Genomic DNA, 17,099 nt, shown 5'->3' with positions numbered 1-17,099 from the left:
ACACACACAACACCGCAGCCAATCACCAGCTAGAGCACACGCACTATAAAGACAGGGGGCATCAGAGTTCCCGCTCATTCGAGCTGCAGCTTCCTAGTAGGACAGAGCTCACAGCCTGCAGCACAGACATTCACCATGTGCTGAGTGCATCGACTGGTTAGGACAAGGCAAAGGTCTTTAGTTAAAGCTAGTATCGTGTTAACCCACAGTCAGAGTATGTTAAACTGTTAATGACTCAATAAAATTGTGTTGCACTATTTCAAGTGTTGGTGACCTGTATGTGTTCCATGGATCCAGAGCGCCCAACCCAAGTAGTTGATGCTAAAACATTGAATATATTCAAGAGGCGGCTGCATATAGCACTTGGGGCGAATGGGATCAAAAGCTTTGGGGAGAGAGCAGGATTAGGCTATTGAGTTGGATGAGCAGCCATGATCGTGATGAATGCCGGAGCAGGCTCGAAGGGCCAAAAGGCCTCCTTCTGCTCCTATCTTCTATGTATCTATGCAACCCAAATTTTAACCATTACTGCACCAGCTACATAGAATATAATAGATACCTGAAATTCCTACATTCATCACAAAACAGAAGGGAAGCAAACTGAATGACTTCTCCAGTGTCGGAGCAAGTGGCACCCACAGTGCCGGGGGCGAGTGGCACCCGCAATGTCGGAGTGAGTGGCACCCGCAGTGTCGGAGCGAGTGGCACCCGCAGTGTCGGAGCGAGTGGCACCCACAGTGCCGGGGGAGAGTGGCACACGCAGTGTTGGAGCGAGTGGCACCCGCAGTGTCGGAGCGAGTGGCACCCGCAGTGTCGGAGCGAGTGGCACCCGCAGAGTCGGAGCGAGTGGCACCCGCAGTGTCGGAGCGAGTGGCACCCGCAGTGTCGGAGCGAGTGGCACCCGCAGAGTCGGAGCGAGTGGCACCCGCAGTGTCAGAGCGAGTGGCACACGCAGTGTCAGGGGCGAGTGGTACCCGCAGTGTCAAGGGCGAGTGGCACCCGCAGTGTCGGAGCGAGTGGCACCCGCAGTGTCAGGGGCGAGTGGCACCCGCAGTGTCTGAGCGAGTGGCACCCGCAGTGTCTGAGCGAGTGGCACCCGCAATGTCGGAGCGAGTGGTACCCGCAGTGTCGGGGGCGAGTGGTACCCGCAGTGTCAGGGGCGAGTGGCACCCGCAGTGTCAGGGCGAGTGGCACCCGCAGTGTCAGGGGCGAGTGGCACCCGCAGTGTCGGAGCGAGTGGCACCCGCAGTGTCAGAGCGAGTGGCACCCGCAGTGTCAGAGCGAGTGGCAACCGCAGTGTCAGAGCGAGTGGCACCCGCAGTGTCAGAGCGAGTGGCACCCGCAGTGTCAGAGCGAGTGGCACCCGCAGTGTCAGGGGCGAGTGGTACCCGCAGTGTCAAGGGCGAGTGGCACTCGCAGTGTCGGAGCGAGTGGCACCCGCAGTGTCAGGGGCGAGTGGCACCCGCAGTGTCTGAGTGAGTGGCACCCGCAGTGTCAGAGCGAGTGGCACCCGCAGTGTCAGAGCGAGTGGCACCCGCAGTGTCAGAGCGAGTGGCACCCGCAGTGTCGGGGGCGAGTGGTACCCGCAGTGTCAGGGGCGAGTGGCACCCGCAGTGTCAGGGCGAGTGGCACCCGCAGTGTCAGGGGCGAGTGGCACCCGCAGTGTCGGAGCGAGTGGCACCCGCAGTGTCAGAGCGAGTGGCACCCGCAGTGTCGGAGCGAGTGGCACCCGCAGTGTCGGAGCGAGTGGCACCCGCAGTGTCGGAGCGAGCGGCACCCGTAGTGTCTGAGCGAGCGGCACCCACAGTGTCAGAGCGAGTGGCACCCGCAGTGTCCCGGGCGAGTGGCACCCGCAGTGTCAGGGGCGAGTGGCACCCGCAGTGTCAGGGGCAAGCGGCACCCGCAGTGTCGGAGCGAGTGGCACCCGCAGTGTCCCGGGCGAGTGGCATCCGCAGTTTTGCGGGCGAGTGGCACCCGCAGTTTCAGGGGCGAGTGGCACCCGCAGTGTCAGGGGCGAGCGGCACCCGCAGTGTCGGAGCGAGTGGCACCCGCAGTGTCAGAGCGAGTGGCACCCGCAGTGTCGGAGCGAGTGGCACCCGCAGTGTCGGAGCGAGTGGCACCCGCAGTGTCCCGGGCGAGTGGCACCCGCAGTGTCAGGGGCAAGCGGCACCCGCAGTGTCAGGGGCGAGTGGCACCCGCAGTGTCCCGGGCGAGTGGCACCCGCAGTGTCAGGGGCAAGCGGCACCCGTAGTGTCGGAGCGAGTGGCACCCGCAGTGTCCCGGGCGAGTGGCACCCGCAGTGTCGGAGCAAGTGGCACCCGCAGTGTCGGAGCGAGTGGCACCCGCAGTGTCCCGGGCGAGTGGCACCCGCAGTGTCAGGGGCAAGCGGCACCCGCAGTGTCAGGGGCGAGTGGCACCCGCAGTGTCCCGGGCGAGTGGCACCCGCAGTGTCAGGGGCAAGCGGCACCCGCAGTGTCGGAGCGAGTGGCACCCGCAGTGTCCCGGGCGAGTGGCACCCGCAGTTTTGTGGGCGAGTGGCACCCGCAGTGTCAGGGGCGAGTGGCACCCGCAGTGTCAGGGGCGAGCGGCACCCGCAGTGTCGGAGCGAGTGGCACCCGCAGTGTCCCGGGCGAGTGGCACCCGCAGTTTTGCGGGCGAGTGGCACCCGCAGTGTCAGGGGCGAGTGGCACCCGCAGTGTCAGGGGCGAGTGGCACCCGCAGTGTCAGGGACGAGTGGCACCCGCAGTGTCAGGGGCGAGTGGCACCCGCAGTGTCAGGGGCGAGTGGCACCCGCAGTGTCGGAGCGAGTGGCACCCGCAGTGTCCCGGGCGAGTGGCACCCGCAGTGTCAGGGGCGAGTGGCACCCGCAGTGTCAGAGCGAGTGGCACCCGCAGTTTCAGGGGCGAGTGGCACCTGCACTGTCAGGGGCGAGTGGCACCCGCAGTTTTGCGGGTGAGTGGGACCGGCAGTGTCGGAGCGAGTGGCACCCGCAGTGTCCCGGGCGAGTGGCACCCGCAGTGTCAGGGGCGAGTGGCACCCGCAGTGTCAGAGCAAGTGGCACCCGCAGTGTCGGAGCGAGCGGCACCCGCAGTGTCGGAGCGAGTGGCACCTGCTGTGTCTGGGGGGGTGGGGTGGGGGGGGTGGGGGGGGGGGTGGGGGGGGGGGGGGGGTGGAGTTCACCTGCAGTGACAGGTGAGTAGTGACCAATTTTCTCTCTAATTTTTCTTTGCTTTGCGTGGCCTGTTTGTCGGGCTACATTGTCCCTTAAGGAAGGTCTGATTCTTGTATGTGGCCTGATTGTCCCTTGTACAATATATCCTGGACTGCTCCATGGCCACACAATTGTGCAGCTTAGAGGTATTATAGGTGGTGACCCAGGATAACTATCCACCCCACTTTTCAAGCGCATTCCCCCAATCTTGTCCACCAGAGGAATACCAGCAACCAACCATCTCACTAAGAAGGAGCAATAGATTAGCAGTTAGGAGACACTCATGATTAATTTAATCAATGCTTGGTGTACCTGTTCAGAGTAAGTTAAATGACTCCATGGCGCTACTGTATTTAAAGAAGAGCAGGCAGATTCTCCCCGATGTCCTGTCCAATATTTATCCTGCAAATATTATCATTACAAACAGATTGACGGAAATGTATCACATCAGTTTGTGCGATCTTGCTGAATTCCTTGTTTGCTTGTATAAAAACCATGACCACCTTTGAAGGGTTCACCAGCTGTGTAGATGTGTTGAGGACGATATAAAGACAGGTTTTTCTTCTTCTCTTGATTAACCTCACCCAGCACAGCTCCATCATCAAACAATTAAATACGTTTGGAGAACAGTCTCCCTGGTCGTCTCCACCCTAGTTTCCAGTGAGCCGTCTGTCCCTTCTCTGGATAAATTTAGACTGCATTTGGGGCTGTTTCACCCCATGTGCCGACCTTGGGGCTGGCTTAATTGCCCAAATTCAATTGTGTTCCTTTGAGCGAAGGAGCAAATTGAGTAAAGTAACCTGTGGATATTTGTTTTGTTCCATCCAGCGCAGCTCCGGTCTGTTCAGGAAGAGATCGATAGTTTGGAGGAGGAGAAGGAGAGTGAACTGATGGAGGCTCATGAGGAACTGCATTGCGCACAGGAAGAGATTGTGAACCTCCGTCAGGCGGCTGAGGAGGCAGCGGGGGAGCGGGAGAATGAGATTGCCACTTTGCAAGAGGAGCTGTGCCGTATCCGAGCAGAGCTGGAACACCTTCAGCAGACAACGCTGGAGTACGAGCTGGAGATCACCACACTGAGGGCAGAGATCCAAATGAAGAGTGAGAGTCAGCAGAGGAAAAACTCTGAAGAGGTCACTCAACTTCAGGGTACGAAGCAGGTGAAGGATGGAGGTATTCCACGTAGAGGTGCTGTTCAATGGGGAAGGAGTGGCCTTGTTGGATCAGCTTGGTGGTTAGATTTGTTCATGGGTAGTTGGTTCAGGTGGGGGCGGGTTGTCGGGTTCATGTGGGAATGAGGTATCGAGGTTCAGGTGGGAATGAGGTATCGAGGTTCAGGTGGGAATGAGGTATCGAGGTTCAGGTGGGAATGAGGTATCGCGGTTCAGGTGGGAATGAGGTATCGAGGTTCAGGTGGGAATGAGGTATCGGGGTTCAGGTGGGAATGAGGTATCGCGGTTCAGGTGGGAATGAGGTATCGAGGTTCAGGTGGGAATGAGGTATCGAGGTTCAGGTGGGAATGAGGTATCGGGGTTCAGGTGGGAATGAGGTATCAAGGTTCAGGTCGGAATGAGGTATCGAGGTTCAGGTGGGAATTAGGTATCGAGGTTCAGGTGGGAATGAGGTATCGGGGTTCAGGTGGGAATGAGGTATCAAGGTTCAGGTCGGAATGAGGTATCGAGGTTCAGGTGGGAATTAGGTATCGAGGTTCAGGTGGGAATGAGGTATCGAGGTTCAGGTGGGAATGAGGTATCGAGGTTCAGTTGGGAATGAGGTATCAGGGTTCAGGTGGGAATGAGGTATCGAGGTTCAGGTGGGAATTAGGTATCGAGGTTCAGGTGGGAATTAGGTATCGAGGTTCAGGTGGGAATTAGGTATCGAGGTTCAGGTGGGAATGAGGTATCGAGGTTCAGGTGGGAATGAGGTATCGAGGTTCAGGTGGGAATGAGGTATCGAGGTTCAGGTGTGAATGAGGTGTGGGGTTCAGGTGGGAATGAGGTATTGGGGTTCAGGTGGGAATGAGGTATCGGGGTTCAGGTGGGAATGAAGTATTGGGGTTCAGGTGGGAATGAAGTATCGAGGTTCAGGTGGGAATGAAGTATCGAGGTTCAGTTGGGGTGGGTTATCTGGGGTTCAGGTGGGAATGAGGTATCGAGGTTCAGGTGGGAATGAGGTATGGGGTTCAGGTGGGAATGAGGTATCGGGGTTCAGGTGGGGTGGGTTATCCGGGGTTCAGGTGGGAATGAGGTATGGGGGTTCAGGTGGGAATGAGGTATGGGGGTTCAGGTGGGAATGAGGTATCGGGGTTCAGGTGGGAATGAGGTATTGGGGTTCAGGTGGGAATGAGGTATCGGGGTTCAGGTGGGAATGAGGTATCGGGGTTCAGGTGGGGTGGGTTATCCAGGGTTCAGTGGGAATGAGGTATCGGGGTTCAGGTGGGAATGAGGTATCGAGGTTCAGGTGGGAATGAGGTATCGGGGTTCAGGTGGGAATGAGGTATCGGGGTTCAGGTGGGAATGAGGTATCGGGGTTCAGGTGGGAATGAGGTATCGAGGTTCAGGTGGGAATGAGGTATCGAGGTTCAGGTGGGAATGAGGTATCGAGGTTCAGGTGGGAATGAGGTATCGGGGTTCAGGTGGGGTGGGTTATCTGGGGTTCAGGTGGGGTGGGTTGTCCGGGGTTCAATGGGGTGGCATATCCGGGGTTCAATGGGGTGGAATATCCGGGGTTCAGGTGGGAATGTAGTATCGGGGTTCAGGTGGGAATGAGGTATCGAGGTTCAGGTGGGAATGAGGTCTCGGGGTTCAGGTGGGGTGGGTTATCCGGGGTTCAATGGGGTGGAATATCCGGGGTTCAGGTGGGAATGAGGTATCGGGGTTCAGGTGGGGTGGGGTATTCGGGGTTCAGGTGGGAATGTGGTATCGAGGTTCAGGTGGGAATGAGTTATCGGTGTTCAGGTGGGAATGAAGAATCGAGGTTCAGGTGGGGTAGCTTATCCGGTGTTCAGTTGGGATGGGTTATCCGGAGATCAGGTGGGAATGAGGTATCGAGGTTAAGGTGGGAATGAGGTATCGAGGTTCAGGTGGGGTAGGTTATCTGGGGTTCAGGTGGGAATGTGGTATCGAGGTTAAGGTGGGGTGGGTTATCCGGGGTTCAGGTGGGAATGAGGTATCGAGGTTAAGGTGGGAATGAGGTATCAGGGTTCAGGTGGGGTGGGTTATCTGGGGTTCAGGTGGGAATGAGGTATTGAGGTTAAGGTGGGGTGGGTTATCCGGGGTTCAGTTGGGAATGAGGTATGGGGGTTCAGGTGGGAATGAGGTATGGGGGTTCAGGTGGGAATGAGGTATCGGGGTTCAGGTGGGAATGAGGTATCGGGGTTCTGTTGGGAATGAGGTATCGGGGTTCAGGTTGGAATGAGGTATCGAGGTTCAGGTGGGGTGGGTTATCCGGGGTTCAGTGGGAATGAGGTATCTGGGTTCAGGTGGGAATGAGGTATCGAGGTTCAGGTGGGAATGAGGTATCGGGGTTCAGGTGGGAATGAGGCATCGGGGTTCAGGTGGGAATGAGGTATCGGGTTCAGGTGGGAATGAGGCATCGGGGTTCAGGTGGGAATGAGGTATAGAGGTTCAGGTGGGAATGAGGTATCGGGGTTCAGGTGGGGTGGGTTATCTGGGGTTCAGGTGGGGTGGGTTGTCGGGGTTCAATGGGGTGGCATATCCGGGGTTCAATGGGGTGGAATATCCGGGGTTCAGGTGGGAATGAGGTACCGGGGTTCAGGTGGGGTGGGGTATTCGGGGTTCAGGTGGGAATGAGGTATCGGGGTTCAGGTGGGAATGAGGTATCGAGGTTCAGGTGGGAATGAGGTCTCGGGGTTCAGGTGGGGTGGGTTATCCGGGGTTCAATGGGGTGGAATATCCGGGGTTCAGGTGGGAATGAGGTACCGGGGTTCAGGTGGGGTGGGGTATTCGGGGTTCAGGTGGGAATGAGGTATCGAGGTTCAGGTGGGAATGAGTTATCGGGGTTCAGGTGGGAATGAGGTATTGGGGTTCAGGTGGGGTAGGTTATCCGGTGTTCAGTTGGGATGGGTTATCCGGGGTTCAGGTGGGAATGAGGTATCAGGGTTCAGGTGGGGTGGGTTATCTGGGGTTCAGGTGGGAATGAAGTATCGAGGTTCAGGTGGGGGAGGTTATCCGGTGTTCAGTTGGGATGGGTTATCCGGGGTTCAGGTGGGAATGAGGTATTGAGGTTCAGGTGGGGTGGGTTATCCGGGGTCCAGGTGGGAATGAGGTATCAGGGTTCAGGTGGGGTGGGTTATCTGGGGTTCAATGCGGTGGAATATCCGGGGTTCAGGTGGGAATGAGGTATCGGGGTTCAGGTGGGAATGAGGTATCGGGGTTCAGGTGGGGTGGGTTATCTGGGGTTCAGGTGGGAATGGGGTATCGAGGTTCAGGTTTGGTAGCTTATCCGGTGTTCAGTTGGGATGGGTTATCCGGAGATCAGGTGGGAATGAGGTATCGAGGTTAAGGTGGGAATGAGGTATCGAGGTTCAGGTGGGGTGGGTTATCCGGGGTTCAGGTGGGAATGAGGTATCGAGGTCAAGGTGGGAATGAAGTATCGAGGTTCAGGTGGGGGAGGTTATCCGGTGTTCAGTTGGGATGGGTTATCCGGGGTTCAGGTGGGAATGAGGTATCGGGGTTCAGGTGGGGTGGGTTATCCGGGGTTCAGGTGGGAATGAGGTATCAGTGTTCAGGTGGAGTGGATTATCTGGGGTTCAGGTGGGAATGAGGTATGAGGTTCAGGTGGGAATGAGGTATTGGGGTTCAGGGGGGAATGAGGTATTGGGGTTCAGGTGGGGTAGGTTATCCGGTGTTCAGTTGGGATGGGTTATCCGGGGTTCAGGTGGGAATGAGGTATCAGGTTTAAGTGGGGTGGGCTATCTGGGGTTCAGGTGGGAATGAGGTATCGAGGCTCAGGTGGGGGAGGTTATCCGGTGTTCAGTTGGGATGGGTTATCCGGGGGTCAGGTGGGGTGGGTTATCCGGGGGTCAGGTGGGAATGAGGTATCGAGGTTCAGGTGGGAATGAGGTATCGAGGTTCAGGAGAGGACAGTTGTCAGGGTTCAGGCGGGGCTACTTACCGGGGCTCAGGCAGAGGGGAGTTGTTAAGGTTCAGGAGGGGACAGTTATCAAGATACAGAAAGGTCTGAGGTCCTACAGGATGAGTTCAGGAATTGGTTTACACGATGACAATGTCACGTTTAATTCAACAGCTATGCACTCGAGTGGGAAAGGGCGGGAGGGATAAGGAAAATCACCATCTTAATGAAAGGGGTGGCATCAGGAAAAGGGATTCCATCCACTCCTTGGTTTTGGGACAAGTTTTGTGACTGCTAGTCTGCAAAGGTAGACTGCCCCTGAATAGGGAAGTCTTTAATGCCCTGAGTAAACAACAGAATTAAGAAGTGAGAAAGTTTGGAAACTCACAGGGTGGAGACGCTGGAAAAATAAAACCAACCAAGGTCAGCTAATGGAGAACAGAGAAATAGATGAAAATAATGCAGAAATCAACCTAACAAGACGGATATGGACAAAAGCAATAAAGCCAAAGGGGCTCATTGTAATCAGGGGAAAGACTGAAGCTCAGGCATTAAAATCATTGGAAAAGGATAATGTTAAAAAGAAGTGTTTAAAACACATGAAATGAAATGAAATGAAAATCGCTTATTGTCACGAGTAGGCTTCAATGAAGTTACTGTGAAAAGCCCCTAGTCGCCACATTCCGGCGCCTGTTCGGGGAGGCTGGTACGGGAATTGAACCCGCGCTGCTGGCCTGCCTTGGTCTGCTTTAAAAGCCAACGATTTAGCCCAGTGTATTGGAGTGTCGAAATTAACTGGGGAAACTGAAGGAAGTCTTGAACAGGAAGATGTAGGCTTAATAGCATTAACAAACTTCAGAAGGACAGATGAAATTTAACACAGAAATGTGTGATTAGTAGGAAGTGAAAGGAAATTAAATGGTAGAATTTTAGATGGGGTGCAGCAACAGAGAACAGGGGACTGATAGGATAGCTCTGACTGAGAGCTGAGATTGGCTCAATCGGCTGAATGGACTCCCTTCCGTGCTGTGCGTTTCTAACAAAAGCCTGGCTGTAAACTGGAACATGAATGTAAAATTAGCATTATTGAATATAATATATTTAAAAGGGCTGGGAAATAAGAAAGGAGTGGCGCAGCAATATTGGTGAAGGAGAGAGAGTACACGCTGCCGAGGGTAGCTGAACACCGAGAAGATACAGATACCGTCAACATGTTTGCAGCTCAAAGCTAAATAATAGTGTTTGATATATTAGTCCGGCTACATTGCACACCTCCAAACTGCGGGAAGGAAATGGAAGGAATGGCGTCTGATTAGTGGAATGAATTGGAATAACAACATCATTGTCCTTGTGAAATGTAATTACACACTTGTCCATCAGGACGGAATGGCGGTAAATGGAGAAATGGGAATGGAATTTTTTTAAAATTAATTATTTTTTAAATTACTTTATCAGAGTTACAAAGCCAGAGCTCAGAGTGTGGACAGGGGCAAACCCCTAGTCCAGCTCAATGCCTGCTCCAAACAGCAATTCAAATTGATTCCAATTCATGGTTTCCACAAGAGAGACATACCAGATCCAGGCATTACACCTGACCTCACGCTCATCTTAGCCAAAAGGCCGAGAAGCGATGGGGGGGAATGGAATTTTTAAGATGCGTATAGATCTCTTCCTCAAGCAATAGGTTGCGAGGCAGATGTGTTGCTAGATCTGGTTATGAGTAATGGAATGGATCAGGTAGGTGAGCTAAATGTGAGTGAGCTTCTTGTAAGTTGTGACCACAAATTAAGGTTTAAGAACCAATTTGGTTCTAAAGGAAAAATTTTAGTCCAAAAACTAGAAGACCAAATTGGATTAGGATAGAGTTTAAGAATACAAGGAGTCAGCTAGGTGATGGGAGGTGGAAGGAGACATTAGTACAAGGGACTGTAGAATCCTTTTAAAAGAGATGATAATTTTTTTGCAATAATCCGGGAGACGGGCAGCACGGTGGTGCAGTGGCTAGCACTGCTGCCTCACGACGCCAAGGTCCCAGGTTCGATCCCGGCCCCAGGTCACTGTCCGTGTGGAGTTTGCACATTCTCCCCGTGTTTGCGTGGGTTTTGCCCCCACAACCCAAAGATGTGCAGGGTAGGTGGATTGGCCACGCTAAATTGCCCCTTAATTGGAAAACAAAATTAATTGAGAATCACGAGTAGTCGTCCTGCCTCCAACCAGGGGACACTTCTTACAGGAGCTGCATTGTGCCCACCCATAATATTCCACCCAGGGAAGACAAAGATTAAGATGCTGGCACGCAGCTACATATGGTGGCCAAGCATTGATAAAGCCATTGAAAAATTAGTACAACAGTGCCACCCTTGTCAAACACAGTAGCCCCTACCTCCGTCGGCCACTCTCCGCCCTTAGGAATGGCTAGGTCGTCCATGGATCTGGGTCCACGTTGACTACGCAGGTCCTTTCATGGGCAGGATGTTTATAGTCTTGGTGGATGCCCACTCTAAATGTCTGTCTATACAGGAGATGGGGACCACAACCGTGGCGACTACGATGGATGCCTTGCGCCGAGTGTTTGCTATTCATGGACTTCTGCAATCCACTGTGTTGGACAGTGCCACTCTTTTACGGGCGACTACTTCCAGGTTTTATTCTGAGCCAATGGCATACGACACACAAGGACGGCCCCGCACCATCCTCCGTCTAACAGTTTGGCTGAGAGAACCGTTCAGGCCTTCAAGAATACAATGCGGAAACAGACTGACAAACTGCTATGCCAACGATTGGCCAATTTTTTATTGTCGTATAGTTCAACCCCCCACACCACCACAGGGGTCACACCTGCTGAGCTGCTCATGGGCTGTCGCCCGTTTGGATCTCATGTTTCCGAATTTGCGGGAAGGGTGAAGGAATGGCAAGCCCCCCCCCAGCGAAGTCCATGGGCTACGCAGAGAGGCTACAGGTCATTCCGGGTTGGATTCCCGGTATTGCCTTGGGGCCGCCGTGGTTAGCTGGATGGATTGTGGCCCAGTCAGGGCTGGTCTCATACGTGGTCAGAGTAAATGGAAGGACTGTCAAAAAGCATGTCGAGCACTTCAGGAGTTGGGGGGTGACGACCCCCAATTTGGAGCCAAAAGGTTCCACTGGTGTTATCAACACTCCTGTTAATGTTTCTGACCAAATGGAGCCGTGGACTCCTGAATCCACTCAGCCAGCTGCACCTTTGGAAGCCGAGGAGGCCAGCTCGACTGTCATTGAGATGGTCCCTCCTGAAGTGTAACCAGCTGCTCACAATTTAATTGCTTTGAAGGATGCCGATCCTGTGAGTGGTCTGTGAGGACTGGGAGGTCTCCGGACCGATTGACTGTTTGATAGATTCTCTTTCCCTTTGCCATGTACGTAAACTCTGTACATAGTTTTTGTGTAGTATGTTATAAGGGACTTAAGGCGGGGGGGGGGGGGGCGGGGGATGTGGTAGTGTGGCCCGTTTAAGGGGCAGGCTTGAAGGACCACATGACTGGCTTGGGGCCAATTGCGCAGGAGTGCATGAACCCCGGACTATAGGGAGTTTGCTCGGGGCCCTGGGAGCCGGATCCCAAGCAGTGTGGACCCAGGCAGTGTGGACCTGGAACTGAAGTGACCAGACCTGTTCTATTGTGTTCTGTGCCAGTTACTTACTTGCCTTTCCCGTTCATCAATAAACCCTTGTTAACCACTGGAAGCCTCCATTCCATGTCTCGATCCACTGCAGAAATAAATTATAGGCCAATGGAAAAGGGCAGAGAGTGGGATTAAAGAGATAACTCTACCAAAGAACCAGCAGAGTCACAATGGGCAGAATGGCCTTCTCCTGTGTTGTATCATTCTATAATTAATTAAAAACAGGAAACTAATAATAATTTTGGGATGTTATGGAACAGAAATGAATTGAAATCAATTATAATTGCTTTCCATTTATGATTATTAGAATATTTGAATATTAATAATGAAGAATTAATAGAGAAAATAAGCACGTGGTTAAGAGGGAGTTAAAGAAGTTAAGAGGGAATATAAGGATTTTTCTTAAAATATACTCAGGAACTGTAACGTAAGATATTCAGAGGAACAGTAAAAAGAATTAAAAGCAAGGTGGGACTGAGGGAGGACATTGAAGATTAGGTTAGACATCAAGATGAAGGAAAGCAAGTTGAAAGGGTATGGGAGTGGGGCGGTAAAATGTGGTTCGGACTGTTTTCTCATGTGAAAGTTAAGACTGATTGGGCCAAATGGCCTGTTTCAGTGTTGTAACTTGTGTGTGTTTCTGTGTAAGATCATCACTAAAAAATGAAGGGGGAGATTGGAAGAATGTTTTTCATGCAAGGGTTGATTGTTAGGACTTGGAATGCCTGCCCAGAAATGGTTGCCTGCTTGCACGTTTGTGTTGATATTTGAGCTGTGTATATAACAGGTGCGGTGCAGAGTCTGCAGGTCGAGTGTCGGAATCTGGCTCAAGAGTGTCGAGTTCTGCAGGACGATAACAAACAGCTGAGGGAACGATTGCAACAAATGGAACAGCAGAGCCGCAGGTAGGAGACTCTAATATAATATGTGTACCAGTGTATGGCCATACACTTTCACGCTCCCATCTTCACTCATTCCCATTCTAACACGCACAATCTCTCACACACACACACACACAGCCTCACTCACACTCATATATACACTCACTCACACTCATATATACACTCACTCACACTCATATATACACTCACTCACACACGCTCACTCACACTCATATATACACTCACTCTCACACGCTCACACACTCATATATACACTCACTCTCACATGCTCACTCACATTCATATATACACTCACTCTCACACGCTCACACACTTATATATACACTCTCACACGCTCACTCACATTCATATATACACTCACTCACACACGCTCACTCACACTCATATACACACTCACTCTCACATGCTCACTCACACTCATATATACACTCACTCTCACATGCTCACTCACATTCACATATACACTCACTCACACTCATATATACACTCACTCTCACACGCTCACTCATATTCATATATACACTCACTCACACAAGCTCACACACTCATATATACACTCACTCTCACACGCTCACTCACATTCATATATACACTCACTCACACACGCTCACTCACACTCATATATACACTCACTCTCACACACTCACTCATATTCATATATACACTCATTCACACAAGCTCACTCACACTCATATATACACTCACTCTCACACGCTCACTCACTCTCATATATACATTCACTCTCACACGCTCACTCACATTCATATATACACTCACACACACATGCTCACTCACACTCATATATACACTCACTCACACACGCTCACACACTCATATATACACTCACTCTCACACGCTCACTCATATTCATATATACACTCATTCACACAAGCTCACTCACACTCATATATACACTCACTCTCACACGCTCACTCACTCTCATATATACATTCACTCTCACACGCTCACTCACATTCATATATACACTCACTCACACACGCTCACACACTCATATATACACTCACTCTCACACGCTCACTCACATTCATATATACACTCACTCACACACGCTCACTCACACTCATATATACACTCACTCTCACACGCTCACTCATATTCATATATACACTCATTCACACAGGCTCACTCACACTTATATATACACTCACTCTCACACGCTCACTCACTCTCATATATACACTCACTCTCACACGCTCACTCACATTCATATATACACTCACACACACATGCTCACTCACACTCATATATACACTCACTCACACACGCTCACACACTCATATATACACTCACTCTCCCACGCTCACTCACATTCATATATACACTCACTCACACTCATATATACACTCACTCTCACACGCTCACTCATATTCATATATACACTCACTCACACAAGCTCACACACTCATATATACACTCACTCTCACATGCTCACTCACATTCATATATACACTCATTCACACACGCTCACTCACACTCATATATACACTCACTCACACATGCTCACTCACACTCATACCTACATTCACTCACACACTCATGCAGTCACACACACATTCAAACTCACATATGCTCACTCACACTCATATACATTCACTCACACACTCATACATTCACTCACACACACTCACACTCAAACTCACTCATGCTCACTCACACTCATATATACATTCACCCACACACTCATACATTCACTCAGACACACACACACAAACTCTTGCAAGCTCACTCACACTCATATAGACATGCACTCACACTTAGAATATACATTCACTCACACACTCATACAGTCACTCACACACACTCAAACTCATATACGTTCACTCACACTCACATATACATTCACTCTCACACTCATATATTTACTCACACGCACTCACTCAAACTCACACTCATATTTACATTCACTCATACTTATATATACATTCGCTCACACACTCATAGTCACTCACTCAAACTCACACACGCTCACTCACACTCACACCCATTCACTCACACACACTCACTCACACTCATATACATTCACTCACACATGCTCACTCACACTCATATATACACACACTCACACTTATATGTACATTCATATATACATTCAATCACACCCACTCACACATTCATATATACAGTCACAAACGCTCATATATATATATATATATATACACACACATTCACTGACACACTCATACATTTACTCACACACTTACACTCAAACTCTCACATGCTCACACACTCATATATGCATTCACTTACGCTCACTCACACTCATATATACATACACTCACACTTATAATATACATTCACTCACACACTCATACAGTCACTCATACACACTCACACTCAAACTCACCCATGCTCACTCACACTCATATATACATTCACCCACACACTCATACATTCACTCAGACACACACATTCAAACTCTTGCAAGCTCACTCACACTCATATATACATTCACTCACACTTATATATACATTCACTCACACACTCATACACACACTCAAACTCACCCGCTCACTCACACTCATATATACATTCACTCACATACACACACATTCACTCACACACACTCACTCACACTCATATATACATTCACTCACTCACACTCATATATACATTCACTCACACACACACACTCACACTCATATATACATTCACTCACACATGCTCACTCACACTCAAATATATATATTCACTCACAGTCACTCACTCACATTCAAACTCACACACGCTGTAGCCATCTGGGGTGGCCACTTTCAGAATACAAAATGGACACTCACAGAGACTATAGGGAAATGTGGACATTACTAAGCAACAAGCAGGCACAGAGCCTGAATGTATATTTGGAAAGCAGTCAGCAGACGGAATCGAAACTCTGGGTCGATTAACATATTGATGGCCCATCTCCGAGGAACAAGGGACTAATACTCAGGTAGTTGATACTGTCGCAGACATCCCGACACCAGTACCCCAACCGAAAAGCACAAACAAAGCAAGGCCAATGGCCACCTAGGACACGCCCAGCCATCAGGGCACCCACCCCTTTATTGGTTTTAATCGATGACAATGGTCAAGAAGCTGTCCAATTAATTGGGACCAAGTTTAAGGCCTGCCTAAAAGCGCGCGAAACCCCTCCAAGTATAAGAAGGAACTCCACCAGAGATTCAGCCTCTTGGATTCGGCTCCCAAGTGGAGAGACCCATCCACCAGCATCACCAGAAGCAAGTAAGTTCAAGGTCAACGCTCGCTACCAGACGGACGACCTTAGCTGTACTCCTGTTATCTCTTCGAACCCAACAGACTCAGATCCGAACAACGGCCATTGTTCCTCTGACTAAGTGGGCACCCGAAGTTAAGTATAGGTGTTAGCGTTAGAGATAGTTTAGCTTGTAGTATTATCGTGCATGAGTAGATCTTACCGTGTGTAAATAAATAGTATTGACTTTGAACTAACTAACTGGTGTGTTGGCTCTTTGATCGGTATTCGGGTTGAACCTTGTGGCGGTATCGAGAGATACCTGGCGACTCTGAAAGTACACTCATAATTGGGATTAAGAAAGGCGACCATATTCACCGCCATATTTATAACCAAATAAACAGAGCAGCATTACTGGCGACATCTGACGGGACTCGACCTAGAAGTGACTTTGTCACTCTGGGAGAACCCAAATTTGAATTAGAAATCCACTTGGAAAAAGAAAAACCACAAGCGTGAGACCAATATTGATCAAACCACCAAGATTCGGAAGTGTGTTATTTGCATGCGTACTAACAAGGGATAGATCAAAACTTGGTAGATTTTGTTGCGTGAAACTGTCGGGTGTTTTGTAGACCGGAAAGTAGCGTAAGCCGTACCCGTGTTTACATCACCGCTTTATTCCCCCCCTGTTCCAAATTCGGTACAAACCTATAGATAGCAGTAGAAATGGCAATGAAGGCAATGGAACGCCTTATGAACCCCCAGGAATTTGAGGTCGCAGTGACCAGTAGAGTAGGACAGTGTCCCGTATGGGAAGAGGAAATTAGAAAATATCTCAAAGGGAAAGGATGGCCCCTTTGGAGCGAATTTTGTGCAAACGATGAAACAGGTCCCGGAAGTATCGGGCATACTTGGTGGGAGAACCTGACCGAGATTCATAAGAAAAGCTTAGGGAAAGCTCGTAAGCCAATGGCAATCGTGTCCTGCTTGGCACAATTGCGAGGCACAGAGGAGGTCGTGA

General features: G+C 50.7%; 1 protein-coding gene across 4 annotated transcripts in view; it reads left to right on the top strand.

Moving 5' to 3' along the window:
• LOC140387925 (uncharacterized) overlaps window positions 1-17,099 on the top strand; it is a 212,244-nt gene that overhangs the window by 157,884 nt on the left and 37,261 nt on the right. For all 4 annotated transcript variants that reach the window (XM_072471244.1, XM_072471240.1, XM_072471241.1 and 1 more), the window contains 2 exons: window positions 4,040-4,360; window positions 12,750-12,867. In XM_072471244.1, the coding sequence (XP_072327345.1) occupies window positions 4,040-4,360; window positions 12,750-12,867 (439 nt within the window). The remainder of the gene's footprint in view (window positions 1-4,039; window positions 4,361-12,749; window positions 12,868-17,099) is intronic.

Source organism: Scyliorhinus torazame, chromosome 13, assembly GCF_047496885.1.
Source record: "Scyliorhinus torazame isolate Kashiwa2021f chromosome 13, sScyTor2.1, whole genome shotgun sequence".
NCBI classification, from domain to species: Eukaryota; Metazoa; Chordata; class Chondrichthyes; order Carcharhiniformes; family Scyliorhinidae; genus Scyliorhinus; species Scyliorhinus torazame.
The sequence above is the reverse complement of the archived record's forward strand: the minus strand, read 5'-3'. Positions and strand labels throughout refer to the sequence as shown.